Genomic DNA, 26,889 nt, shown 5'->3' on the forward strand with positions numbered 1-26,889 from the left:
AAGCGGCTGTTTGCTGCATTCAACGGACACTCAGCGTCCAAGTAAACAAACTCTCATGTGTTTAAATGTTGTTTCCACATTAACTTTCTGAACTAAACGAAAGTATTAAGAGTTTGAGTAAACAGTTTCCCGTTACAGTTGTACAAATGTCATCATGGCTTCGAAGACAGACCAACTTCTTATCGTTGTGTCCATCCTCGAAGGTAAGCACACAGCTATCTTCTCTAACGTCAAAGTGAATTATACAATTAATATTACGTGAGACAATAGTGTATGTCTTTTCAATACTGAATTCAGTTACGCGACTGTCATGTGTAACGTATTCAGCTGGCTAATAAGTAGCCTGTTACTGCTGGTCATGCTAGTTAGCTTTAGCAGTTAAATCCACCCTGACCTGAAGTGGCATCAACTGTCCGAGAGCTGGAGGAAGTATTCAGATCCTTTACTACAGTAACGTTAAAAGTACTAATACCACGCTGTAAAAATACCTTGTTAGAAGTCCTGCATGAGAAATGCTACTTTAGTAAAAGTATGTTAGTAGAATCAGGACAAAATAAAAAATAAACTTAATGTACTTAAAAGTAGAAAATGTCCCCTACTAACAAGGTACTATTGTTATGTCAAGTACCTCAACTTTGTACGTAAGTAAAGTAACGTTACTTGTGTAAATGTACTTAGTGTACTGACATCAGTCAAAAAAAAATTTCTGACGTTCTATAGACCAAACAACTAAACGATTAATGGAGAAAATAATCGACGGATTAATCGTTAGTTGCAGCCTAAATACTGTACATCAGTATTTAGACCAGAGGGGTCTGGATATTGTGATTTTGTGATTAAGCTTAAATGTGTTGCTTTCCTCATCTTTAAGGTAAATGGATATCATTGTTAGGCCTACAGAGAAACAACAATAATTTAGAGAGTAGTTGGACTTTAAGGTAGACTTTTTTTCTTTAACTCTATTTAGTTATTTACTGTTTCATTGTCAAATCAATCTAACTCGTATGCAGTAGATGAAACTGAAAACGACCGTTTGCTTTGCTTCGTTCCAGCCAAATCCTTGAGTGTGACTCGTCATCTTGACTGGTGGTAATTCACCAGGTGAAAGTTTGTTTTGTACACAGGAGAAAAGTTTAGGAAAGTAAACCAATCTTTCCTTCCCCAGGTCGCCACTTCCCGAAGAGTGCCCGTCTCAGTCTGGTGGTCCAGGCGAGCTTCGATGGCGAGCAGCTGGCCACAGACCCGGTAGAGCACCGAGACCAGCCGCACTTCAGCACCGAGCTGGCCTGGGAGCTGGACCGCAGGACGCTGCACCAACACAGGTCTTACTTACTTACTTACTTACATGCTTGTTTGATAAACGACATTACAAAGAGATGCAAGAACAGCCGCGATTCAGTTAGCTAAGAAGTAAAAAGCCAATTTTCTCTCACACGACTCAATAATCAAATGTTTTTTTTATCTCATCTGATCAGACAATACAACTGTTGTATAGCCATAGTCACAGAAGGTTAACAGCTTAAGAATTACCATTAGATTTGGTTAGGTAGGTTGAAAAGGTTGCAGTGAATAACTGTAGGGCTGCAACTAACATATTTTCATAATCATTTAATCTGCATTTTTTTTTTTTCTATATTAATCAATTAATGAATTGGTCTATAAAACACCAATCATCAACCACTGGTCCATTACAGGTATGTTAAGACAAGGAAAAGCAGCAAATTCTCACATTTTGAGAAGTTGGAAAAAGCAAATATTTGTCATTTTTGCTTAAAGGTCCAGTGTGTAACGTGTTTAGTTGTTCTTTATCAAAATCTGTGTTGCTCGTTCACAAACTTGTCCTTTTTCATGAATATTTACCACCATCATCAATTCCAAGTATTCCTTTTGGCTTGACATTTTACATTTGCATTCACATGAACTGGGGTAGACGCTCCATATTCATGCGCCATCTTGAAATACATTAGCCGGTAAGGGACATACAGGACATACTGCTCCGCCTTTCACGTTTTCGCTGTCACATGATAAACTCACAGGTTCTTCTGCTAATGCTGCTAATGGGCCCGGCAAGTTTGAAGAAGGAAACATGGGGGACCACACATATTCAAAATCCAAATTTCAAGAACAGGAGTCTTCTTCTTCACCCAGAAAAAGAAAAAGGATATTGAAAAAAACAAGAGACCGGCTTTTTGAAGCGTGAAGGCTACCGTAGCTGTAATACGTACTTTGAACTGCGTGGCGCGAGAGAGTTGATTGCGATATATGATCTCAACGCTAGATGGGAGAAATTCCTACACATTGGACCTTTAAACGATTAATCGCTTATTAAAATGACTGCTAAATAATTTCCTTACATTTCAGTAATGGATTTATCAACTAACTGTTGCAGCTCTAATTGACTAATTATAACACTGATATGTTATTATACAAACCAGTGTTGCTCGATGTTCAGAATCCCACAAGGAAATAAATATTATATTTCTATTTGTTAATGATGATAATAATAACTTTATAACACCTTTCAAAACTACATTTTAAAGTGCTTTACAGTAAAAACAAATAATACAAATTAACTAAAAGATGTCAAACAAGATAAATAACTACAACAAATACCATCAGTTAATAAAAAGTCGTAAGATAAAAGTGAGTTTTAAGAAGAGGTTCAAATGTTGACTAGCAGTGTTTGATTTTGTAAAAATGAGTCAACACTAAACTATGTAATATGAATGCATCTTCTGTCCTCCCAGACTGCAGAGAACTCCCATCAAGCTTCAGTGTTTTGCTGTCGACTCTGTGAGTAAAAAGAGAGAGAGCGTCGGCTACATCGTCCTGGACCTCCGATCTGTACAAGACGTCAGACAGGTGAGCCTCGTCTCCTTCTGTCTGGGTGACATGTTGAAGTGTTACGATCAGTGATGCCAAGCTGTTGTTCACTGAGACCAGACCAGTAAAAATATATATTTTTTGCCTGTCAGGAGCCTCGCTGGTATCCGTTGCTGAGCAGTAAATACACCAAACAGAAACCAGCCCTCCTCCTCAGCATGGCGCTGGAGAACGACACCAAGCCCTCCGAGCCCTCTCCTGATAGGTTCAAAGCCAAGAAGGCCCCGCCCCGACAAGGTCAGCTGGTTCATCAATACTGTTCTTGCTGTTTTCACATTACTGTTATCTCTTGTATGTTACTTGTGAAAAATAGCCTTCTGGCTAACTCTGGCATATTGACAGAAATGTTTATTAAAAGTAAAAAAGGACAACAGCGTCTATACTGTTTGAGATAATTGTATCATTTTAATATAGATAAGACCATGATGACATTATTCTATCATGCTTTTATCAAAACCGTCATATCGCTCTCCCTAGTAGCATGGTTTGGGTGTGTTCCTGTCAAGCACAAAAATCGCCTAAACCAAATTGTAAAATGGTCAAGTAAGCTGACTGGGGAGTCCCAGCTGCACCCCCATTTCCTGTATGCCAAACAATTACAGCGGATAGCTATGGCTATCAAAGAAGATAGCCTACACCCTCTGAATAAGGAATTCCAGTATCTCCCCTCTGGACGGAGGCCAAGAGCTCCTGGTTACAGAACTACAAGATTTAAAAACAGTTTTGTACCAGCGGCAATTACTATGTTAAACAAACAGTAAAATTATTTGCACAAAACGCACAAGCACTTTGGTTATGTACTGTTTTCTATTCCTTTTTATCCATGTTTTATTACCTGTTTTTATATGTTTTAATGTTTTGTGTGTGGCATATTATGTTTAAGGATGTCCCGCCTCTCTTAGACTGTAAAACTAGTTTACCTACGGGTATCAATAAAGTAACCTAACCTAACCCTAACCTTATTAATATGCAGTTTACAGGGACAGTCCCTGTAATAATAAAAAAAAATATAGAATTATTAACTGACACATGCAGCAGTAGAAGGTTAAAATTGGCAATTTGAGCTGTTCTGTGTTTATATGATTGTTTATCAGTATGATGCTGGAAAATAACACGTTCAGCAGTAATGTGTCTGACTAAAATCTGTATTTAAAAGACTCAAAACAACACTTTTGTGGCTGATTTCTTGTTGGCAGTCTGTCTGCTCTATCTGTCTGGTAAGCTTTGTGATGTCTGCAACACTCTGCAGAGGTCCAGATCCCACAAATCTCACTCATGCGCAGTTTGTAAAGGAACAAATAAAGCATATAACTCAGATCCTTTTGGATCAGTGATAACACTGAAAATGCAGCACAAAGTTCTTCACAATAAGAAAATTACATGACATAAATAGACACAGAATGAACATGGATAGAAGAGAACGTTGCTTTGTATAACCAGAAACCAGAAGTTCTGTGTAAATTAACATTTTATATTCTGTTCTCTTGTCCCTCTCTTGTTGTAACTCGTGTGCTGCTCTGCTGTTATAGGTTCTCCTGCAGTAAGTGACCTGCTGCCAGATAAGCTTGCGGCCTCACTGATCCCAGATCAGGGTTACCATCAAGTCGGACCTGCAGATCACTGCTCTGACATGTTCATCCTGTCCGTCACTGTGGCTTTTGCTACCAAACTAGAACAGGTGGGAACAGTACGTTGACCTCTGACCATCTGATTGTTAACCTCCAAGTATGCAGTGTGATATCGTTCAGTAGAACGCCTTACGAAAAAACTACTGGCCTGATTTTCATAAAACTTAGTGGTAGCATGGGCCAAGGAAAGAACCCATTACATTTTGGAGTCGATCTGAATCACAGGGCGGATACACACATTTTTTTTCTCACTTTCGTTAATATGCTGCATTTGTGTGGTGTCGGAATAATCAGAGTTCCCGAATCCCCCAAATGCACACTGCATTAAAGCTATAGTGTGTAGTTTCTGTCTCCCCCATGAGGAATTCTAAGTAATGATAACAAAACTCTCGGCGCTTCCACATGATACAAGCCTTCCGTGACCGCGCAGTGGTCGAGTTTGAACCATCAAATGGGCTGAATAGGCTGTCCTGTTGTTCCCCACAGTTGATCCCCAGCACTATGAAACTGTCAGCGGAGGGGTCAGGGTTCTTCTTCTACTACTCTTTACTGGGGAACGACATCACCAGCGAGCCTTTCCACAACCTGCTGAGCCCCGACTTCGAGCCGGAGCGCGCCTCTGTTCGCATCCGCAGCAGCAAACAGATCCTGCAGACCTTCCTGTCTCAGCAACCTAGTTTACAGGTGAGCGTGGACGATTTTCATTAACTGCTCATTACAACCTGTTACTGGCCATGTTTCATCAGAGGTTCCTGTCCTCTTCAGGTCCACCTGTGCTGTGGGAATCGCTCTCTGGGCAGTACAGACGTCTCTCTCTCAGCCCTGGCTGCTGTGTCTGTGGATCTGGAGAACAAGGCAGCGACGGTGGAGGGAGCATTTATACTCCAACCTCCTAAACGCACCAAACAGGCACTGCCGGCTCTGCCCGCCGACCTGCAGCCAACTGTGGGGGTGGCTGTTACCCTCAGGAGGGAGGAGGTCACACCACAGGTACACACACCTAGGAAATGTGAATATGTGGTTGTTTACTGTTACAAGTCTCTACTGTCCCTCACTCTGCATCGTCTATGTCTGGTAAATCAAAAGAAGAAAAAAACATCAAAGAAAAGAACATCTTTGGACTTGTTTCATGCAGCTGTGTCAGACAGATAGATGACAGTAGACGAAGGGAGTGAAGATAGTAATTGTGCCGAAAGATGTGACCAGTTTTGTGGTGGCATTGGATCCTCGTCAATTTGTTGCTCTTGATGTTCTCTCTGCCTCATCTACGTTGGATTTTATATATAGTCCGACATGTCTTGACCTTATCGTGAGCTGTCCTTTACGCTACGACAGTTTAAAAAATGTCTGATTTAGTTGGACCCGAAAACAAGTTGTGACGAGGGATGAGCAGTTTCAGTTAATAGCTCAATAGGAGATGGGGTGCAGAGAGGAAGTCAAGTCAAGTTTCAATTTTATTTATATAGCCCACTATCACAAATCCCAAATTCATCTTAAGGGGCATTACAATCTGTACAGCATACAATGCCCTCTGACTAGACCCTCTAGTCAGAAAAGGAAAAACTCCCCCAAAAATCCCTTGAACGTGGAAAAAGTGGAAGGGACTCCTGATATGTTTTCGTTTTAATATAGAGATCATTCGCTGCAATAGCAGATATCTCCAACTGAAATTATCTTTAAAATAAAAACACCTAGTTTTAGATTGTTTTAGTTTGTGCATCCTTACGAGGGACAGAAAACGTCTTGTAGTGTGAGCAGCAGGATTTACTCGTCATATTTTCTTGTGTCCTTTCTCCAGTCTTTAGGGAAGAAGGAAGGAGGTGGAGCTCAGTCACACTCCAACCCTCCTCCCTCTGTTCCTCCTGCTGTACAGAGACCTCGAAGCTCCTCTCCGGTCCGAAAACCTCCCGACTTTTCTCCCCCTGGTCCTCTTCTTCCCCCTCCTTCCTCTCATACAGAGAGCGAAGCAGAGAGTCTGCTGGAGGAGCTTCAACGTGGTAAAGAGCAAGCAGGACTGCTGGCAGGTGAGGCTGCAAATAACCACAAGTCAGCTTCACACAAGAAGTTTCTAGAACTATTTTAATAATCGATTCATCCGTCTCTGATTCCAGCTTGTTAAATGTGAATATTTTTCTAGTTTCTTCTCTCCTCTGTGACAGTAAACTGAATTTGAGTTGTGGAAAACAGTGATCAACATTTTTCCCCATTTCCTGACATTTTATTGACCAAACAACTTAATGATTAATCGAGAAAATAATCGACAGATTAATCGACAATAAAAATAATTGTTAGTTGCAGCCCTAGAAGTTTCAGTCAAACCAAGGAGGAGTAACATTGTGTTTGTTCATGTGTCCAGCTGCAGATTTGGAGATTCCTGTGCTGCAGCAGAGTCAGACTGAAGCTACAGCAGAAGGTGGAGCATCATCCGTTAGTGTCTCTGCTCCCAAAGTGTCCATCCCCTCCTCCGCCCATCACTACTGCTTCTCTCTGGACCTCCGCAGCCTGGGAAACCTCAGCCTGACACACCCCATCGCTGCGACGCTCAGGTATAAGACTTTGCCTTAATCCCACCTCTCTCCAGAGAGGCCTGTTCATTCTGATAATATTTCACTCACAAGGTGTGAAGACACAGCGCTGCAATTATAACATACAGTTTGGGTATGAAATACACTATTATCATAGCCGATAAAAATAAAAGTTGCAATCATCTTATAAATACTCTTTAATAACATTTTAAAACAGCTACATACCCAACCATTCAGTGCAGTGCAGCGGTCTAAATTGTTTAATGATGGTTGTGTGTTTGCTGTATTTCAGGTATTCGTATCCGTTCTTCGGCAGTGCAGCTCCCATCATGACCAACCCTCCTGTGGAGCTGCAGAGGAACATGGAGGCGTCGCTGCCTCAGTCCTACTGCGCCTTCGACTTTGCCACTCTGCCCCAACAACTACAAGACACCTTCCTCCAGTAGGAACACACAAAAATACTTTACATACGTACTGTAACTTAATGCTCGCAAGTGTACTGACCTGTTGGTAGGGTGAGGAAGGATTGTCAAGTACTGATGATCACGTCATTTCTCTTATACTGTTCATTCTTAAAGGGGTGATAGAATGCAAAACCGATTTTACCTTGTCATAGTTGAATAACGACAGTTTGGTGGGTAAATATGACATACATAGAAGCTCAGAATCCCATTGATACCTCTTTCCTCTGCAGATCTCACATTTTGAAACTGCTGCTGAAAACGGGCGAATCTCAACAAAGCTGGAAGCTGACGTCAGCATCCCAACTCCTAGTCTTTGTCACGCCCCAACATTTGCATAGGCTACACGACTGACCTGAGGTCAGCTTAGTCTTCTGAATCTAGCTAGGTCATGCAGATCAGAGGTCCAGAGGTCCGCTATTGAATTACTAAATTCACTTCTGAGACTTTTTTATGCGAGAAATCAACTATGTAGAGGTCAAATATGGGCCGTTTTACAAAAATTGATGGCTAATTGCAAATTTTGTCCGACTGTGTGTCGCAGTTCAGTGGGAGCTCAGCAGACTACGTGACAGCGGCTGGTGCTGCCTAAAAACTTAATTTATCCAGAGGGAACTTGTTTTGCAGCAGTTGCAGAGCAAAGTGGGAAAGAGTGCAAATATATAAAGTGCAAAAATCATGCAAACATTGACAGTAAAAGGTTTAAAAAATAAAAAATCTAACACACATGCCAAAAAGTAAACTATGTAAAAATAAGGGTGAAACTTAAATTAGACAGTGCACTTGTGCCTCTCTTTTTGTTCTTCTCTCTACGTTTTTGTGCACGTCTCTGACGCATTCATATTTGAAAGGACGCACGCATCCAGGGGACGCACCCTATTCTTTTCCCCTGATAATTCTACATTGTGAACAACAAAACGTGTTAAAATCACAGAAATAAACAAAAGAAACATTGCTGCTTTAGACAGTTTGTGATGCTTCCATATTAATATCCTCTTTATTGTCTGCTAAATCACATTTGGCCAGCAGGTGGTGCCGCAGGAATGTGTTTTCACATAGTTTTTGTCTCTGTGAACATTAATGATGGAGCTGCTGGACACCCCGCAGTGTAATGTATGTGTCTGGACTCATTGTGTGTAATCTGTGTGGTGTTGTAGAGTTCCTCTGGTTGTGGAGGTTTGGCACAGAGATTCCACCAGCAGAGACCAGCTGATAGGACGAGCCTCCGTCCAGCTGTCTCACTTGCTGAGCTCTGAGAGGAGCAGAGTCCTGGCATCAACTGGGGAGCAGAGCTGGAGACAAACTCACCAAGACCGCATCCCTGTGCTCGATACACACCGGTAGGAACCAGACACTGACGCACAGACTGATGACATGGTGCATGGTAACCACTGCTAAACCACTGTGTTTCCATCCTTCAGTCCCAGTGGGAAGGTGGCAGAGTTGAGCTATGTGGCAACACTGGAGGACCTGGGGTTGGTCAAAGCCAGAGAGGTCATCGTGTCTGACTCTTCACAGGTAAGACAGGTGTGTGTGTGTGTGTGTGTGTGTGTGTGTGTGTGTGTGTGTGCATGCATGCATGCGTGACTTGGATTGGTTGAAATAAAATGGTTGTTTTTAGGGATGCCAATTTGGATTAAATTTTTTTTTATTTTATAGCCGGTCCTTGTTAACCGATCATTAACCGTTAACTGACAACAGAGTCCCAGTTCAACCGTCCAGGACGCTCGGACATACTTTCCGAGTTCCGCATCCACATAAAGCCACGGTGTTCCGTGAGTTGTTGTGGACACATGCAGACACTTTCCTGGAACCACTTGCGTGTGCGTCTGTGCGACCGGTACAAGTCTGCAGCTGTCCACAGAGCCCGAGCCTGTCTCCACTCCATCCACCTGCCACCGGTCAGACTCTGCCTGGCATACACTGTTTAGGACGGCCAATTTAAGTCCTCATTTATATAGGGGTGTGTGTCATGTAGCTCTCTGCTGTGAGCGCCGTCCAGCAGAGAGCCACGAACTAAGCAGGAAAAAAGAGCAACTAGCAAACCAAAGTTGCACTGCTGCTAGTGAAGAAATATATTGTAATGCCTGTTTTTCTTTTTACAAAGCGAAAAAAAAAAAAGGTCTTTCATTACTTATTTATTTTTGTTTTAATAATATAGTTTTTAACAATTTTTTAATAGAATTAATCGGACAAAATTCTTACTGTCGGTTAACGGTTAAATGGTAATCATTAACATCCCTAGTTGTTGTATTAGATTGCATTTGATTTCACAGCTGTACCTGATAAAGTGGTCAGCCAGTGTGCAGACCTCTGTGTCAAGTTTTCTGGTAATATTTCACCTGTTTTTAATCCTCATATATCATCAGAACGTAGCTGCAGTCCCCACACAGCCGTCCTCCCACCCTGCTGCTCCCAGCCTGAGCGTCGCCCCGCTGGGCCCCACAGCTCCGACGGCCCCCAGAGACACCCAGGAGTACCGCACGGCCCTAGAGCTGGAGCTGTGGAAAGAGGAGCAGGAGGATCTGTTCGATGATCAGGTAAACACAGGACTGAAAGTAAACGCGATAGGACTAGATACACAAAAAGTATAATGATTAAATACAATGTTATAGTTAACGTAATGTAAACACTAAATATGTAGTTTTTAATGTAAACCTGCTGCAACATTAAGCCACGGACGGGATTATACAAGATGTAGTTTTCATATAGAAAAGCAAACACTTTCCCACATCGCTCCTTTAGGATTGTTAACTACAGTGTTTTTGACCTCATATAAACGGGTGTTTTACGTGTCGTTTTAATCCCTCATGTTGACTTTGTCGACGGAAATATTTAAAATATATATTTTGTGTGTTAATGTGTGTTTGTTTCAGTTGAGGAAGAAAGAGCTGAGCCACATGCAGGCTCTGGCAGAAGAGTGGAGGAAGAGAGACCGAGAGAGAGAAGCTCTCGTCAAGAAGAAGGTACACAAAAACGCACAATACTTTGCTGCAAACACATTGCTGTATATGGTACACAAATACACACATTACTGTACATACTGCAAGATTTATTTTTTTATATAGACTAATGGGACACTTACATCTGAATTTAAAAATGACTGCCCGTGTTTTTCTCGTGCTTCTCCCCAAATCTCTTTCTGCTCGCAGGAGGTGGAGTATAGTCTGTTGGAGGAGCAGCTTCAGAAGACTCTGTCTAATCTGGAGAAAAGAGAGAAACAGCTGGTTGAGTCCGAGCTGGAGGTCAGACTCACCTCTGACACTTATAATATAATATAATATATATATATATATATATATATATATATATATATATATATATATATATATATATATATATACTTATAATATATACAGCAAATCCTCAGAATTCAACAGCTTAAACTAGTCAGTGCTTAGTATTTGTCCTGCTTCAAAAGCGAAAAAGTAATAATCTGGAAGATTACTTCTAAGTAATCACTATCTATCACCAATGAGGTAACACAATGGTGATTGAGCCACTGATGAAAGCCCTTGCATTTGCAGTATAATGAACTGGGTGTCTGTTGCGACATTCCTAGGAAAAATCACACTTTCACTTTTATGGCATTTTAATTTCTCTTGTGTAAAAGAGGGTTATGGGATCTGTTCTAAAAAATCTAAATGTGTCCAATTGATACATCTACGCACATAAATATATTGATTAGACACTCAATAACAGTATTATCAACGTATTACTCCCATTTCTCAGCAAAAGGAACCACAGTGTTTAAAGTGCATGTTTTGACAGTGATTCTGTTTGTGTGTTCAGACTCAGAGGCTGCAGAGGGAGCTGCGAGCTGAACACGATCTGACCCAGAGGGAGCTGCAGGAGAGCAGCAGGAGGCTGCAGCAGGACTGTGACCACCGGGTGGCGATGGAGAGAGACAAAGTCCGACTGATGGAGGAAGAGAGAGGCCGGCTGCTGCAGCAGGTAAAGACAGACAGAGAGAGACAGAGAGTACTTTTGTCGGTGTCAAATTGATAGTGCGTTCCATTTATACTCGGAGGTCTGAATTTTGGACGTCAACGTTGTAAACACGCACCCTGAACTCAAATTTCCAAGTTGGGAAGTCGGACAACCTCGCAATACCCCAATCTGAAAATCCAACATGGCTGCCCCGTGCATCAACAGTTGTGAAAGCTGTAGTAACATACAGTTATTATCACTTCTGTCTTATTTGTGTCTCACTAAATCAGTCGTACACACAGTCCTGTCCATCTTCTATCTGTGGACATGTTGTTACGCTGTTTGTATGCACAACAAATACATGGTAATGCGTTGTTATCCACTGGTATTGCTAACAATGGCTAACCTGGCTAATGCTGACCCCAGAATGAAGAATCCGACTTGTAAAGATCTCTGTTTGTGTCGTCCAGATTGCAGACGGTGAGTTTCGGTACAAACAGCTGGAGAAAGAGTTCCAGCTCTACAGAGAACAACAGAACATCAGACCAGAGTTCAGACTGCAGTCAGAGGTCAACCTACTGACTCTAGAGAAGGTAATCTACTAGTTTTTAACAGCATTACTACCAACTTGTCTCTCACATGTAAGCAGAAAAATCCAAGAAAAACCAAAAGAAAAACAAGTTGATGATGTTTTGCTGTGTGGTTATTAAGGTGGAGCTGGAGAGGAAGCTGGAGTCCACCACCAAGTCCAAGCTGCACTACAAGCAGCAGTGGGGGCGCGCCTTAAAAGAGCTGGCCAGATTCAAACAGGTACCGTTCGTCTTGAGGGAGGGGCGTTTACAGTGAGGGACTCACCACTGTTTCATTAAAGATTAGAAGAGTTAACTTTTAAAAGACCTACAAAAAGTGGAGTCTCTGAGGTCAGTTTTTGCACTTTTTGAAAAGATCTGGTTTGCATTTTAAAAATCTTCCATTCCTAACCCAAAGTAAGTGGATCCAACGTGGAGTAGTATTGTTTTAGCTGCAGGAAGTTGTAAATAGGTACATAAAACTAAATGTAATTATTTTCAAAATGAGCATCCAAAGTACCAAACACAAATGAGACAAACCGAGCTCGGACGGCAAATAGCGATTGATTTCATGATCACTTAATTTAGAGCTGGGCAATATATCGATATTATATCGATATCGTGATATGAGACTAGATATCGTCTTAGATTTTGGATATCGTAATATGACATAAGTGTTGTCTTTTCCTGGTTTTAAAGGCTGCATTACAGTAAAGTGATGCCATTTTCTGAACTTACCAGACTGTTGTAACTGTTCTATTATTTGCCTTTACCAACTTAGTCATCATATCCACATTACTGATGATTATTTATCAAAAATCTCATTGTGTCAATATTTTGTGAAAGCACCAATAGTCAACACTACAAATCGTTGTGGTATCGATATCAAGGTATTTGGTCAAAAATATCGTGATATTTGATTTTCTCCATATCGCCCAGCCCTAACTTAATTTTCTCATTATTATCCGATTATTCAATTTTTTGTTTGGTCTATGAAATTTCAAAAATATAGGTTTAGAAAAGAACTGACTTCAAATGTCTTGTTTTTGTCTCAGCAACAGTCTGAAACCCAAAGATATTCAGCTTTCAGTCAGAAAACAAAGAAAAGCAGCAAATTCTCAAAATGATATCAGATTATCAAAATAATTGACAGTTAACTTCTGTCGATTGATAATGTTAGAACAGATCAAATAAAAGCAGGTCCGTTTTTCTCACGGGCAGACAGTTGAAGTTTGGGACCCTTAAATTTCAGGTGTCGAAGCCTCCTTAAACTCACCAACAAAGAACATTTTACTTCTGGAAAGTGCATAGCGATAAAAAAAAACGCCTCTACAAGGCAAAGTCAAAGGACAAAAAACAAACCAAAACAAAAAAAGCCACACCTTTTGAGACAAACTTTACGGTAGAGAGCCACGCTGAGGCTTCTCTGCCCTGACAGCGGTTATTTTTCACAGCAGATAATAGTAGTTTTTCTGTGTTTGGACGCCTGGCGGCTTCAAGACGCTGCAGGTTTTTTATCTGCTGCTGGAGACGAGCTGGCAGTGTTAGGACATTTAACAGCTCTGTTTAAAGACACAGAGCAAGCGGAGGAAACAGCAGCGCCGTCATCTGTCAGCTGACATCACACCAAATACACAAGTGCAGTGTGTATGGGGCCGATGTGCATAAAGGCTCAAATAAAAGTTCCTTTAGCTAAGAACAACTTGTCGACAAAATTTCATTACGTATGATCTCTTCACAATAAAAGCATCCTGTCGGTTTGCCAGTGGAATGCTTTTAATGTGAAGCAGCAGGAGAAGTTGGGGTTGCTTTAGCTTTAACTTAACATCGATGGACCGATTTTTAACGTGTGTGTGTGTGTGTGTGTGTGTGTGTGTGTGTTAAACTGACGGTTCTCACACATTTCATTGTCTACCTCACCTCAGCTAAATATTTGGCTCTGGTGTAAAAACACACCTCTCTTTTTCTTTCTCACTTTTTCCTACACACACACACACACACAGACACACACAGAGACACACACACACACACACACACACACACACACACAGACACACACAGACACACACACACACACACACACACACACACACACAAACACACACACAGCACTAAGTGGGGCTTCAGTCAGCCTAAGACTAATGTAAACACACATAGACCTTATCTGACAAACTAATAACTGTTACAGACATCAACCAGCTGGAAAACTGGGCAGACAGTTTTTTCTCTTTTCTTTTTGCATCAATCTCCCTTCCTCTCTTTCCGTTTTTCTCCCCCATCTCTCCCTTTTTCTCTTCCTCTGTCCTTCTCTTTCTCCGTCACTCTATTGCTCTCAACCACTCTTTTTCTTCCTCTTCATTTTCTGCCTCTTCTATTTCCCTCTGTCTCTCTCTCATTCCCATCTCTTCCATTCTTTCTTTACCTTCTTTTCCCCTCCTCTTTTAGTCTCTCTTTTATAGCTTCACTTTGTCTGACATTAACTTTCTCTTACCCCCTGTTTCCCTGTTCATATTGTTCTACTTTTCCACCTCACACTTTTTTTCAGTTTATAACTTACATTTCCCTCCTCCTTTTTGTTGTTGTCCTTTGTTTTTAGTCTTTCTCTTCCCTTCCCGTCTTGTCCTTTCCTCTCTCTCTTCTTTTTGCATCAGCCTCTCTTCTTCCTCCCCATCTCTCCCTTTAGCCACTTCTCCTATCTCCCTGCCTCTTATCTCTCTTTGTCTTCTGCCTTTCCTCTCTACTTTCCATCTTTTCCTTTCTTTACCTGATTTTTCCACCTCTCTTATCCCTGTATTTACCTTCACACAACAGGTCCCTTCCCTTTCTTTCTCTCTGCCTCAACCCTCATTCCTTGTTCCCCCTCTCCTTCTTTTTCTAGCTCACACTTCATTTCTTTCTGTTCATAACTTCCTTATCCTTCCTCCTTTTTGTCATTTGTTTTTAGTCTGCTCCTGTCTTTTCTTTCTTTATACTCTCTTTCTCCGTCTTCCCCCCCCATCCCTCCTTCCTCCCCTCTCTAAGTGCCACATCATCGTAAAGAAAACACGGTGTGATTTATGCAGCTCTAAAGGGGTTCGGCGCGGAGTGTCACCCCCCGCCTATTAATCATCCCTGGGATTGGGTTGAGCAATAAGCTAGCCAGGCGCTAACTATTCAGATGTCACACTCTCGCTTTTTATAAAATATCTGGCCTGTGTTTACACGACCATCCGTCTTGGCGCTCGGCGGTTTTTAAAGCCGGCTTTTGTTTGGTTTTTCTCGGCCTCTCCTCGCCTATTTATTCTCTCCTCTCAGCGCCTCGCATGGCGTGCTGTTTAGCTCAACTCGGATCATAAAAATTCTTGTCGGAGGAAGAATGTGCTTTTCAGAGCGAGAATTAATGTCCAGACAGCTCCAAGGTATTAGATCAGAGAGTTAGCCTCCGTCTTTTTAAATTCAAAATATTGGGACAAGGAGCTTAAGTTGGTCTTTTCAAAGCAAAATATTGGGACAAAGAGATTAAAGTTCTGAGGCTGGAAGCTAAATTTGGTACTTTTACAGCCCAAGTGGAAGGTCGGGAAACTAAATTTGGTCATTTTTATAGGCCGTAACGAGAGAATATTTATATCTGTAAATCCAGCAGTAACATGAGACATCAGTGCAAACGTCCAGTTTACCAAAGTCTGCTGTCTTTGTCGTTAATAATGTTTGGTAGATAAGATCCAGTGGCCTTCAGGTGTTTATCTGTTTAAAGCCTCAGTAATTAAAGTTGGTCTTTTTGTTTTATTGTTTTAATCTGTAGATCAGCCAGCAGATAACTTGGTCCAGTGCAAACAGACACCAGTGTTTCTACCACTGATCAGTGGAGTTTTGACACTTAACAACCCTTACTGCCAAAAATATACTCCTACTATACTAAAACCAGACAGAATATTTTTTAGCACATGCTAAGTCCTCCGCCAAGGCATGCCCTATCTCACAATGTTAACGCAGTGTGAATTTTCCCAGTCAGGAACTCATTTTTCCGATTACTCCGACACCACATGAATGCAGCACAAATGTCCTATTTCGCAATGTTAACGCAAGTGAAAAATGCATTGTGTATTCGCCCCGTGATTTGGATCCGCATTCATGAAAATCGGGCCAGTAATTTCTTCGTAATACTGCTGACAAACAAACCGAACCAAAATCCCCTTGGCGAAGGTAACAATCTCGATAAAGGAGGACGACTGAGAAAACAAGGGTTGGTGTTCCATCTTATTAAAGATCGACTTAAATAAAAAAAAGAATATCAAGGAGCTGTGCAGTTTGGGTTTCTGAGGAAACAGAAGCAGTGTGATATACAGATTTTAAATCTGGAGACAAAGAGAGCACTGAGAATCAAATGGATCTTAAATTAGAAAAATTAAGATCAGAATTTAAATCAGACGGAAGGAAAAGTGAACAAGGCTAAAAGCCTAAACGCGCTCAGCGACACGTTTCAGTAACATTTCCTTATAAAGTGAAAAAGTTCGATACCCGGCCCTGTATTATCATATCTTGGTTTCAGTCAGTCAAAGCACTCACGCTTTCAAAGTTTGGGGTTCAATTCCCTCCCTCCGTGTCCGTCTTGACTAAAACTGACCTCTCTCATGAGTCTGTTTGTATAAAGCTGTCAAACAGCAGATGCAACATGTCCTCAGAGAGAATTTCAGTGTTACTGGTCTCAGCGGAGACTCTCTGATGGTTCCCACTGAGCATTCCTGGAATATTATGGAGCTCCAGTATGAGGGGCGAGTTCCAGACAGGGAAGGTCAGGGAGGGTGATACGTTTTCTGGAGCTATTGAGGGATTCCATAGAATTTTTTAATATGAAAATAAGATGGAAGGTGTTTAGATGGAAAAACCCAGACTGCAAAATCAACATCAGTTGTAGTTTCAAATAAAAAAGTCTTTAAATAGTCAGAGGGCCTCATTCTCATATTTTTATCCTAAACTTCTTCAACTTTTTTTCTTCCAAGTTGCATTCACCAAACTCTCTTAACTGCACAAAACACTGTCGTAGATCACTTGTTTCAGCCTGATAAATGCCAACTGTTCATGCGATTTCCATACACAACATAATTAATGCCCCTAAAATTGTTCTGATTGATTATGTCGTTTGGATTCCTAAATCAAGCAAGTGTTAAATACCTGCTCATACTTAGGTTTACTTATGATTTGATCAGATAGTTCCTGATTTAAATACCCATTTTGCCAAATTCCTAACAGTTTTATTTCTGTAATGTTCTTGCGCGGCTGCTTGTGTTTAGGCAACGTTTGGCTTGTTTTGCTAAATTAATAAAATATGATTAATATATCCCTAAAAGTACGGTGCTAAAAAAAGCATTGGCTTGGTATCGACACAATACCCAGTTGTAGTCAAAGAAAACTGAAGGAATACATTAGTGTGCTCTGTGGTTTTAATCTGACCAGCAGCTTCTATCGCAGACAAACAGACCATGTTCTTAAACTCTGCTCCTGGGTCTCTTATCTCGTACTTATCGCTCCAAAAACCCGCCAGGGCAGCCTGAACACACTGATCTTAACCCTTCAAACACTCCAAGATATATTACTGCTGGGGAGTTATTTAACCCTGTGTGGAGCGGATCTCATCTGGGTTAGTTAAAAGTCAATTGTGTAGACTTCACTTTAATCTGTTTTGGCAATTCAACAATGAATAATAACGTCAAATAAAAAAAACATTTCACATTGTTTCCATTATTCATGCAGTCCTGATGATGGATTCATTTTGGTACCTATGATGCTGTTTTGAGTCTTGTGTGGAGCTGAGACTACTAAAAGTAATAATAAAATGTTTAACTTTTAAACTTTAAAAAAAAAAAGAAGCTCCAAGTGATTTACAACTAAAGAAATTGCAACACATTAAAACAACTCTTAGGCCGGCTACACACTGGCTGCGTGGCGTGAGCGTGTCAGCTGCGTGGCGTGTCCGTTTTTATTTCAGCTCCCATGTTAACAGGTTAGAGCTTACACACTGCCTGTGTGACACGCACGTCTCAGGTGCGGCTCGAGCCGCGCTGAAAACGCGTGCATGCTAGAAATAGAACCGACGCCTATTTTTCACGCGAGACGCAAGCGTGTTGGAAGCGTTTCCAGGCAAACTGGAATAGGAAAAGATGTTTATATGTCATTTTGACACGAATACATATTAATAAATGACATGTTGATGTTTAAAAGTCTCTAGGTTTTGATATAAATTGAATGAAATTAGAGGATAATAAGATACGAGAAAGTTAATTAATCGATAGGTTGGTCGACAGAAAAACCATTGGCAACTTTCAATTCTTGTATTTTTTTCAAGCAAAAATGTCAAGCAATCGCTACGTTCAGCTTTTATTTGTGAGCATTTGCAGCTTTTCTTTCTCTCGGGATGGTTGAAAACATGTTCACTTTGGGCTTTAGGGAATTGTGATTGGCATTTTAACTATTTTCTTACATTTTAAAGGAGAAACTATTTATACATTTTTCACGAAAAATAATGGCTGGATTAATTGATATTAAAGAAAATCGTTAGCTGCAGGTTTAACATGTAAACCGTCAGTTTTTCAGTCTTCATTAAGAAGATTCCTTCAACATTTGGTCCTGTGTTTTCCCCAACATCGTGTCAAAGCTGCACCTTTTTGGCTAAATGTGACTCGTTTGACCAACATCTTTTTGGGCTTTGTGTGCCGCTGTTTTATTTATTTATTTGCCTCGTCGCTAGGGTTGCACGATATTGACAAAATGTGATATTGCGATATCACATTTTGTCAATATCGTGCAACCCTAGCTCTGTTAGTATTATGAATATTGCGATTATAGATATTAATTTGTATATTTTTAAACATATGTAAAATTACAAAAGTTACGGGAAACCACATCAAAATAGATTCATAACAAATTAAACAAGTTTTCTTACAACACAAGGTTTATTTCCACTGACTGTCATATTGGACTGGTCCAACATGAATAAATAAATAAGGACCATGTCTACAGAACAGGACATGTTGTACTGGTTGGACAGTATAAAATAAATACATAAAGAGAACAGCACACAACCTTTCTTTCTCTTCTCTGATTCGTTCTGTTTTGTTGTCTTTATCTATTTCTTCACTTACACTGTCACTCTGTCGAAATATGCACACACATGGTACGCTCCATGGGTTTGTCATGTACTGGACCCGTGCGCTGACGTGTACTAACTTGTGCAAGTGGCACGGTAACTGGCCAATGACATGATGATCATTACAGCGTTTCAAGCGGGCTCTAAATCAAACACAACTAAGCCACACAGCCAATGGATGGGACACAGCGCTCCTCAAAATATTGCATACTTGTCACACTTGATATAATAATGTTCAACAGGATATCGCGATAACGATATTGAGTCGATATATCATGCACCCCTACTCGTCGCTGCACTCAAGTTTATTCGCATTCAACTTTGTCTCCTGGTGAAGTCATGTCAAATGTTTTCTGGTTTCAATTTGCTGCTTTTCTTTATTTGATATATTATGTATATCTCAGTCCCTCCAGGAAGTCGCGATCGCGCCAATTCACTCAAATTCAACCAATCACCGTGAATTTGGTGGCAATTTTGACCAATCACTGCAACTTTCCGCACATTTGACCAATAACCTGAAGTTTCTCGCGACTTCAACCAATCACAGCAGTCCCACGTGCGAGAGCCAATGACCAATCGGGAGTGAGAACGGGTTGATCATTTCCTTGGTGTTGATATGAAGACGAGACGTGTGTGTGACTCATTTTCCAACAAAACGTACAGCGAAAGACCGTGCAAAACATTTCAGACCGGCCGATACATTTTAACATCAATGTAGACTTTAACGATTTAAAAGTTGCTGCCGTTTCCATCCTGGCTGCCGGCTGTCTGCAGCGGGTGGGGCTACTGCTCCGTACCCCCCGCGACTGACGCTCGCACACACACACACACAAACACACACACACGGTGGATGCAGGAGAAAAAGATGAGACGACACGATGACCTAAATTGAGGACAGCTGCGCTCCTTATTGTAAGTGCAATGATAAGTTAAAGTCAGTATTATCAAACCGTATGAATGTGTGTCCCAGCCCAGGCCAGCATAGGAAAATAACTAACAATGTAAAGATCAACAAGCCACTGACAGATATGTTCAAATTTGATTCATTCAATAAATTATTATTTTTTTGTCTTAAATCCACCAGCCATTTTCATATTATACCAACATTTGCAGCATCTTGAGCCTTTTTGGTTACTAGGAAAACTCAGCCCAGAGTAGTTTTATTCTCCCCAAAATGAGTTTCCTTTTTATTTTGAAAGAACCATAAAAAAAAAAAAAAATCTCAACTTTTATCGCATTTTTTTTTTTACAAAAGCTCCCGCAAAATCAGACATTTTGGGCCGCAACAATCTCAAAAAAAGGCCACGAAATCCTGGAGGGACTGCTATCTACAATCTAAATATGTTGGGGTTTGGGCTGTTGGTCAGACTAAGCAAGACATATAAAAGGAGTCTCTTTGAGCTCTGCGACATTTTAAAGGAATTCTTTAACTATTTTCACTATGAAGAAATAGAATAGAAAGTGAGGACCATGAGTCATTACATCAGTCCTGGGTTCTTTTGCTTTTTCAAATGATGTTATATTGATAACTTCCCCCTGAACCCCCTCAGGTGTGGAGCCAGCTCAGCTTCAGTCGCTCAGCTCTTTACACAAAGCAGACATTTTATATTTATCCATATTTTTCTGTGATTTCAGCCGTTTTGTGATCCTCATTTGTCTCTAATGCGAGTCCCAGTCGTCCTCCTTTTTGTGTTTTAGTCCTCACGTCCCCAAAAACCCTCAGTGAAAAACTCTCCCCGAACTCCCACAGGTGGAGAGCTGCTCAGAAAACTACATCTGAGCTGAGAAAAGTGTCCACATGTGTTTGTACGAGACTGTTGACCTCTGAACGTGGGGGCGAGTAATGGAGGGAAGACGGAGGGGAACCTGGGGGAGGAGAAGTCAATCTCTGGTCATCTATCCCAAATATCATCCCCCCTGTTTGAAACCTGGATCCTGCTCTCCTGGACTTCCTCTCTGAGCTCTCAGTCCCCCTGCTGCGTACAGCTTGTCTACACTTTAACATCAGTTGGCCTGTTTGAACTGGTCACCATATTTTAGGGCCTCTGTGTTGAGCTGCATGATACACATCATGTTTCTTGTGCGATCTGATGTGAAGAAGAAAGTCCTCTTCATTTATTTTTTCACTTTCATTTGATTATTTTTAGATTTGTAACAGTGGTGGGCAAGAACCAGATTTCTTTTTGAGGTTCATTTCACAATGAATGGCATCCTGTCGTGTTTCCAGAGTTTAAGTCCAAAAAAAAAAAAACTAAATTCAGTATGAATAGATTTTTCTTCAGATCGTTTTACTTTTATGTTGTGGTAAATATTTGATCCTCCTGTTAGAGTAAGGTTGATTTCCTATCCGGTGTGCAAGCTTAAACCTGTTTGATTTTATGCGAGGGCTGAACTCACTAGGACACGCTCTGCAAATTAAAAAAAAGTCACCTACATCAACAACCTGTGCCAACTGCGCAAAAATCCCAACTGGTATTGCATTAGTAATAAGCGATGTGACGAGAGCGACTTTTTGTTGCATTTGCACCTTTCCATCCAGTATCTGCACGGAGCTCGTGCTCAGCTGTAGCTGCTGCTCATGACGTAATAACTGTAAATTATCTGCTTCACGGTCCTGAGTTTTAGTAGCTTTTCTCTTTCGTCCCGCTCCCCGTCGCTGCCGAGGCCTCGGTATCACCTCGTCCTCTAATTGTTTCAGGACTCGGCCTCGGATTGTCCTTGGCAGCGGGCACTAGAGAAAATGTTTAGCATGTTTGTTTTTCTAGTAATTAGCCTTAAAACTGCCGTAATACAGACTGCTAATGGTCCACAGAGAGCTGAGCCTGTGTCAACATACCACTGTGTGTGTGTGTGTGTGTGTGTGTGTGTGTGTGTGTGTGAGAGAGAGTGAGAGTGAGAGAGAGCGCGATGTTTTCATGAGAGATTGTGTGTGTTTTTTTCTGTTAGAAGGTGAGGTGATCAGGCGTGTGAAAAGTGGTCGGCTGGGCAGTAATGTGAAAATGTTAGTTTTCCCATCCAGAATCAGCTGGCTGGTCGTTCTGCTCTGTATCACCAGAACACACAGACAGATTCCAGCTCCTCAAATCACCTCCAGTCTGCTGCTCGCCATGTTTTCCACGTTTATCTGCCCCGTTAGCAGAGCGGCTAGTCGATCGGTCTGTTAAAAATATATTTAACCCTTGTGTGGTGTTAGGGTCTGTGGGACCCGTTTTCAGTGTTTGCTAAAAGAAAAATGATGCTATTATTTCTTCTAACTCGAATCCATTGGCCTTGGCTCATTTTCTGTGCAGAACATATTAAAAAATAACTTATTTTCAATGACTGCACATAACTTTTACATATGAGCAGAGTTTTTTTGTGATTGTTGCGGGCAAAAATCCTTGATTATGCGGCACGTTTTCTTAAAAAATGCAATGGAATATGCGGCATATTAATGCAATTTTATGCAATGAAATTGCGGGAACTTGCAGAAACAGCGGCTTCATCGTGGCTTCATCGCGGTTTCATCGCGGCTTCATCGTGGCTTCATCGCGGTTTCATCGCGGCTTCATCGTGGCTTCATCGCGGTTTCATCGTGGCTTCATCGTGGCTTCATCGCGGTTTCATCGCGGCTTCATCGTGGCTTCATCGTGGCTTCATCGCGGCTTCATCGCGGCTTCATCGCGGCTTCATCGTGGCTTCATCGTGGCTTCATCGCGGCTTCATCGCGGCTTCATCGCGGCTTCATCGCGGCTTCATCGCGGGGTTTGCAGCTTTTCGATGATGTTCACGTCGCGTAATTACATCACTTCATAACCAGTCTTTTCCAATGAAAGTCGCTAGCACCAGCTCCAAAAGTCGCTAAAAGTCGCCAGATGACGTCATACGCTCATTTGCATATTTTTGACGTCATTACGCAATCATTTGTATAAAGCTTAGTGGTTGTGTCAGCAAGGTAGATAGAAAGAAATAGAACTCTTTAGCCAAATAATCACAAATTCAATACAGGAATTTATTTTACCTTATAATTATTACTTAGGTAACCTGTCTTTGAAGTAAAACAAATGAAATTCTACAAAGTGGGGGAAAAAGATTGATAAAGAATTATCAAAGAAGGCTGGCTTGCCCAGGGCCAGGCCAGCTCAGCAGCGTCTTTCTCCCATCGCGTCCTGCTGTCTCTCCTACCTACACCGGCCCCCGCACACCCTGTCCCCCTCCCCTTCTAACTACCTGCACAGTGTGCACAGTGCTGCTGCACATTAGGAGAGAGGGGAGAGGCTGCTCCTCTGCTCCTCAGTCACAGAACAGAAGACTGATTTGGCAGCTAGAGGACAGAAATACCTCGCGTGCTCGCTGGACAATACTGACCACTTTTCTACAGAAAGTCGGCAGATTTGTCGCTAGTCGCTTTTTCGAAGAAAAAAAAGTCGCTAAGAGGGTCTGAAAAGTCGTTAAGTTGGTAACACTGTTCATAATGTTCCCATGGCAACGGGAAAAAGCTGCTCTTGTGTGAAGTAAACACAACATTTTTCAACTTTGTGCTAAGATATGTGACTTTTTTGCAACGGAAAAGCGGGGATTATGAAATCATACAAGCCCCGCATATTTTGCGTGGAAATTGGCAATTTATGCGGCGAAAGTGCGGCGTATTTGAAAAAATGCGGCCCAGCATAAAGATGCGGACTTTGGCTGATTATGCATTGAATTATGGGATCGCATAATCAAGTTTTTCTGGAGGGACTGTATGAGGTGTATTTAATTGTAGGTGCTATGAAACTATGTTGTCCCAAATGGTTACATTTCAAGCACTTTCACCTGTTCTGATGAAGTTCTAAGAAATAAGCACCAATAATGATCATAAATCTACCTTTTTTATAATTGAATTTCCTTGTTTTCTCACAAAAAACGAAAGTGATCATATGATCATAAATGTGATCTCACAGGGGTAAATGGCAAATATGAACCATAAATTATGTCTATATCATTGGTAATTGAGCTAAAGTAAACATCTGTTAAGTACTTTTACATAAATTGTTATGGCTGTATTGATTTAAAAGCCTAATAATGTGGTGGGTCTACCAGACCCAGGAACATTGGCTGTGGAACAAAAATATGAACACCACACAAGGGTTAAAGAACGGCTGAATTGGTAGAAATGTACATTTGGTGAGGATATCTAGTGTTTCCCAGCAGGTTGTTGGATGTAAACCTGCAAACTTTTAATCCCTTTTGATTGATTGATCAAAGCTCTGACACAATATGCATGCTCTGGTTTCCCCTGTGACTGTTTGCCTGATTTATTAACACCCAGCTGTAAGCCAGTAGACAGAGCCCAGATTAGTATTATGGGTAATTTTGGGAAGTCTGAGCTGGAGGCCGAAGCAGCTGAAAGAAATATGACTTTTTAGACGTTTTTATTAAGTTTTCTCATCGTGTTCGTGTGAATTCTTCCAAGTCCTGCAACATTTTTCTCAGGGAGGTTTTATGAAAATGTGAAACCAGACAAATGTATCACCGACCTCTGTGTAATTAGGAAAAACAGTTCCCTGGCATCCAAACACACACATTTCAGCACTGAGGTCAGAGGCTTATTTTGAAATGTTCTTAGTTCAGATTTGAACTGTAGACCACTGCAGGACGTCAAGGCTCGAGCTGTGAATGTGGAACATGTTTGAAAACATTGTGACGGACCTGAAGTGAACCAAGTTAAAGTCTCCTTCACTATAAACGGACCAAAACAAATGCGCCACATGTTTAGTTTTAAGCGTCATGTTTTTTTGTTTTGTTTTTGTTTGTTTGCAGCGGGAGCAGGAAAACGCCATGACGCGTCTGAAGAAGCAGCAGGCAGAGCTCGAGGCCATGAGGCTGCGTTACCTAGCAACGGAGCAAAAGGAGGCGGTCCACCAGGACAGAAAGGAGCTGGACGACATCAGGAACGAACTCAACAGGTCAGATCATCACGTTTTTATAAATGCATTTTCATGTGGAGACAAATCATTCAGGTTTCAAGTTCTTTGTCATAAAAGTTTTTAACTAGTTTATATTGTATGTAAATGTATCTATGTGCACTACATACTGCACTCTGTGGTCATTATCTAATTTATATCTAATTAAGAGACGTTTTTGATATTTTCTTGGCCAGATTAAAGCAGCAGGAGGACAGGTTGGGCCCCGCTTCGTCCCCATCTGGCCCCGCCCCCACTCAGAGTGTTAATGAGAGCGCTGACGAACATCTGAGCCGCCTGTTGGAGGAGAGAGACACTCTGCTGAGGACTGGCGTCTACACGCACGAAGACAGAATCATCGCCGAGCTCAACAGACAGATACAGGACGCCATGAGGGACAGAGGAAATCTCTGACGTCCAATCAAGGGACAGGGTCGCATCTGAGACTGCAGGTCAACCATCCACTCTTACTGTGTGTTAACGTGTTACTTTAACCAGACAATGTAAACGTTGCCTTAAATCAGAAGTACAATACTTAAATAACTTCACACATTCATGTACGAGTGTAAATGTGCCTGAGTGTAAATGAGTGTTTGTAATCATTCCTTACAGTCCATCTTAGGATCTTAGGAATGATTACAGCAAAAACTAAACCGGTGTAATTATGAGTATGTGAGTATTGTATTAAGATGGACTTGAAAAAAATTTGAACCTGTCCTTTAAAGGATCATTCCACTAGTTTTGCATGTCTAAACCTTTAAGACTAGAATTTTTTCCAACCATATTATATCTAGCCTTTTAGATATTCTGCTTTCTTCATGCAGAAAACAGTTTCAGTTTCTTGTGAGCTGCTGATGCATTCAAGGACGTTCAGACGTCTTAGAACCTGCATGAACCTTTTCACAATGTTCACTGGAGCTTGAAAGGATTAGTCCATTTTTTTGTTAATTGTCAATTATTTATTAATTAACAATTTTGACATCTTGTGCTCGGACAAATTTGTGATGGACACTTTAGAAACTTAATGATTGATCAATCAGAAAATAAATTAATCCACATTTCTCAAACAAATCTGAACATTGACTGTGCTGAATTATCTCTTAAGATAATTTACACAGAAATGAACTGAAGGAAATGAAAAGCTAAATACTGATTTCTGAATTAGCTAAATATTTACATGATAAGTAGTTAGTGGACTAAAACATGAAAAACCAGCGGTCTGTTCCTTTTAAATATGAGTTTGAGCATCAGAGGGTTCAAATCTGAAGCATTATTGAACCTGAAATATGTGTTAAGTTATTAGAGAATGATGAGTTTGTGTTCAGTATCGATGTTTGTTCTGATGAGGTTTTTATGCGACAGCAGGTGGCGCTGCAGCCTCAGAAACTAACACTCTTCTGACCTGCAGACGCTGTGAAACATTAATTTATTTTTTATCATCACAACAGAAATGACTGTGACTTTTGTGTTTGTCTGCAATAAATTATTTTGGGATAAAGTCTGCTGTGTAAATGTGTTTTTTTTTGTTATTTTCTAATAAAGATTTTTAATATAATTCTGTTTTATTAAAGAGCAGCGAGCCACTGGAGCGATGTTTACACTGTTAAACAAATAAAGATCATTAAGAATTATTTTCTAATCCTTTGTTGTCATTTATTTTTTTGTAAATACTGATGCATTTTGATTTACCATATTTGTTCCGAGTAGATGTACAAATATGAAGTGATTAAATATAGAATTAAAACATTGATTTAACAGCTCCGAAATGGAGTGTTTAATAATTTATTTAAGTACTTTCAGTTCACTTTTAAAAGACAGATGAATTTTAAAGAGTAATGAAAATCTT

General features: G+C 40.9%; 1 protein-coding gene across 1 annotated transcript; it reads left to right on the forward strand.

The window, feature by feature from the left end:
* On the forward strand, window positions 1–26,544 carry cep120 (centrosomal protein 120). The gene is made up of 21 exons (XM_078251511.1): window positions 1–41; window positions 139–203; window positions 1,166–1,322; window positions 2,748–2,862; window positions 2,976–3,120; window positions 4,413–4,561; window positions 4,998–5,195; window positions 5,277–5,501; window positions 6,310–6,535; window positions 6,868–7,057; window positions 7,329–7,478; window positions 8,655–8,837; window positions 8,919–9,015; window positions 9,867–10,037; window positions 10,374–10,463; window positions 10,650–10,742; window positions 11,290–11,451; window positions 11,898–12,020; window positions 12,139–12,237; window positions 24,901–25,046; window positions 25,241–26,544. The coding sequence occupies exons 2-21, from the start codon at window positions 155–157 to the stop codon at window positions 25,455–25,457; spliced, it is 2,985 nt and encodes a 994-aa protein (XP_078107637.1). The 5' UTR covers window positions 1–41; window positions 139–154; the 3' UTR covers window positions 25,458–26,544.
* The last annotated feature ends 345 nt before the right edge of the window (window positions 26,545–26,889 follow it).

Source organism: Sander vitreus, chromosome 5 (genome assembly GCF_031162955.1).
Source record: "Sander vitreus isolate 19-12246 chromosome 5, sanVit1, whole genome shotgun sequence".
Taxonomy (NCBI): Eukaryota; Metazoa; Chordata; class Actinopteri; order Perciformes; family Percidae; genus Sander; species Sander vitreus.

What these genes read in the sequence shown, in the direction of transcription:
- cep120 (XM_078251511.1), top strand. Translation starts at nt 155, where the DNA reads ATGGCTTCGAAGACAGACCAACTTCTTATCGTTGTGTCCATCCTCGAA. An exon ending in TGGTTGAGTCCGAGCTGGAG is followed by an intron (nt 10,743 to 11,289) that starts GTCAGACTCACC and finishes TTGTGTGTTCAG; the next exon opens with ACTCAGAGGCTGCAGAGGGA. An exon ending in AGCTGGCCAGATTCAAACAG is followed by an intron (nt 12,238 to 24,900) that starts GTACCGTTCGTC and finishes GTTTGTTTGCAG; the next exon opens with CGGGAGCAGGAAAACGCCAT.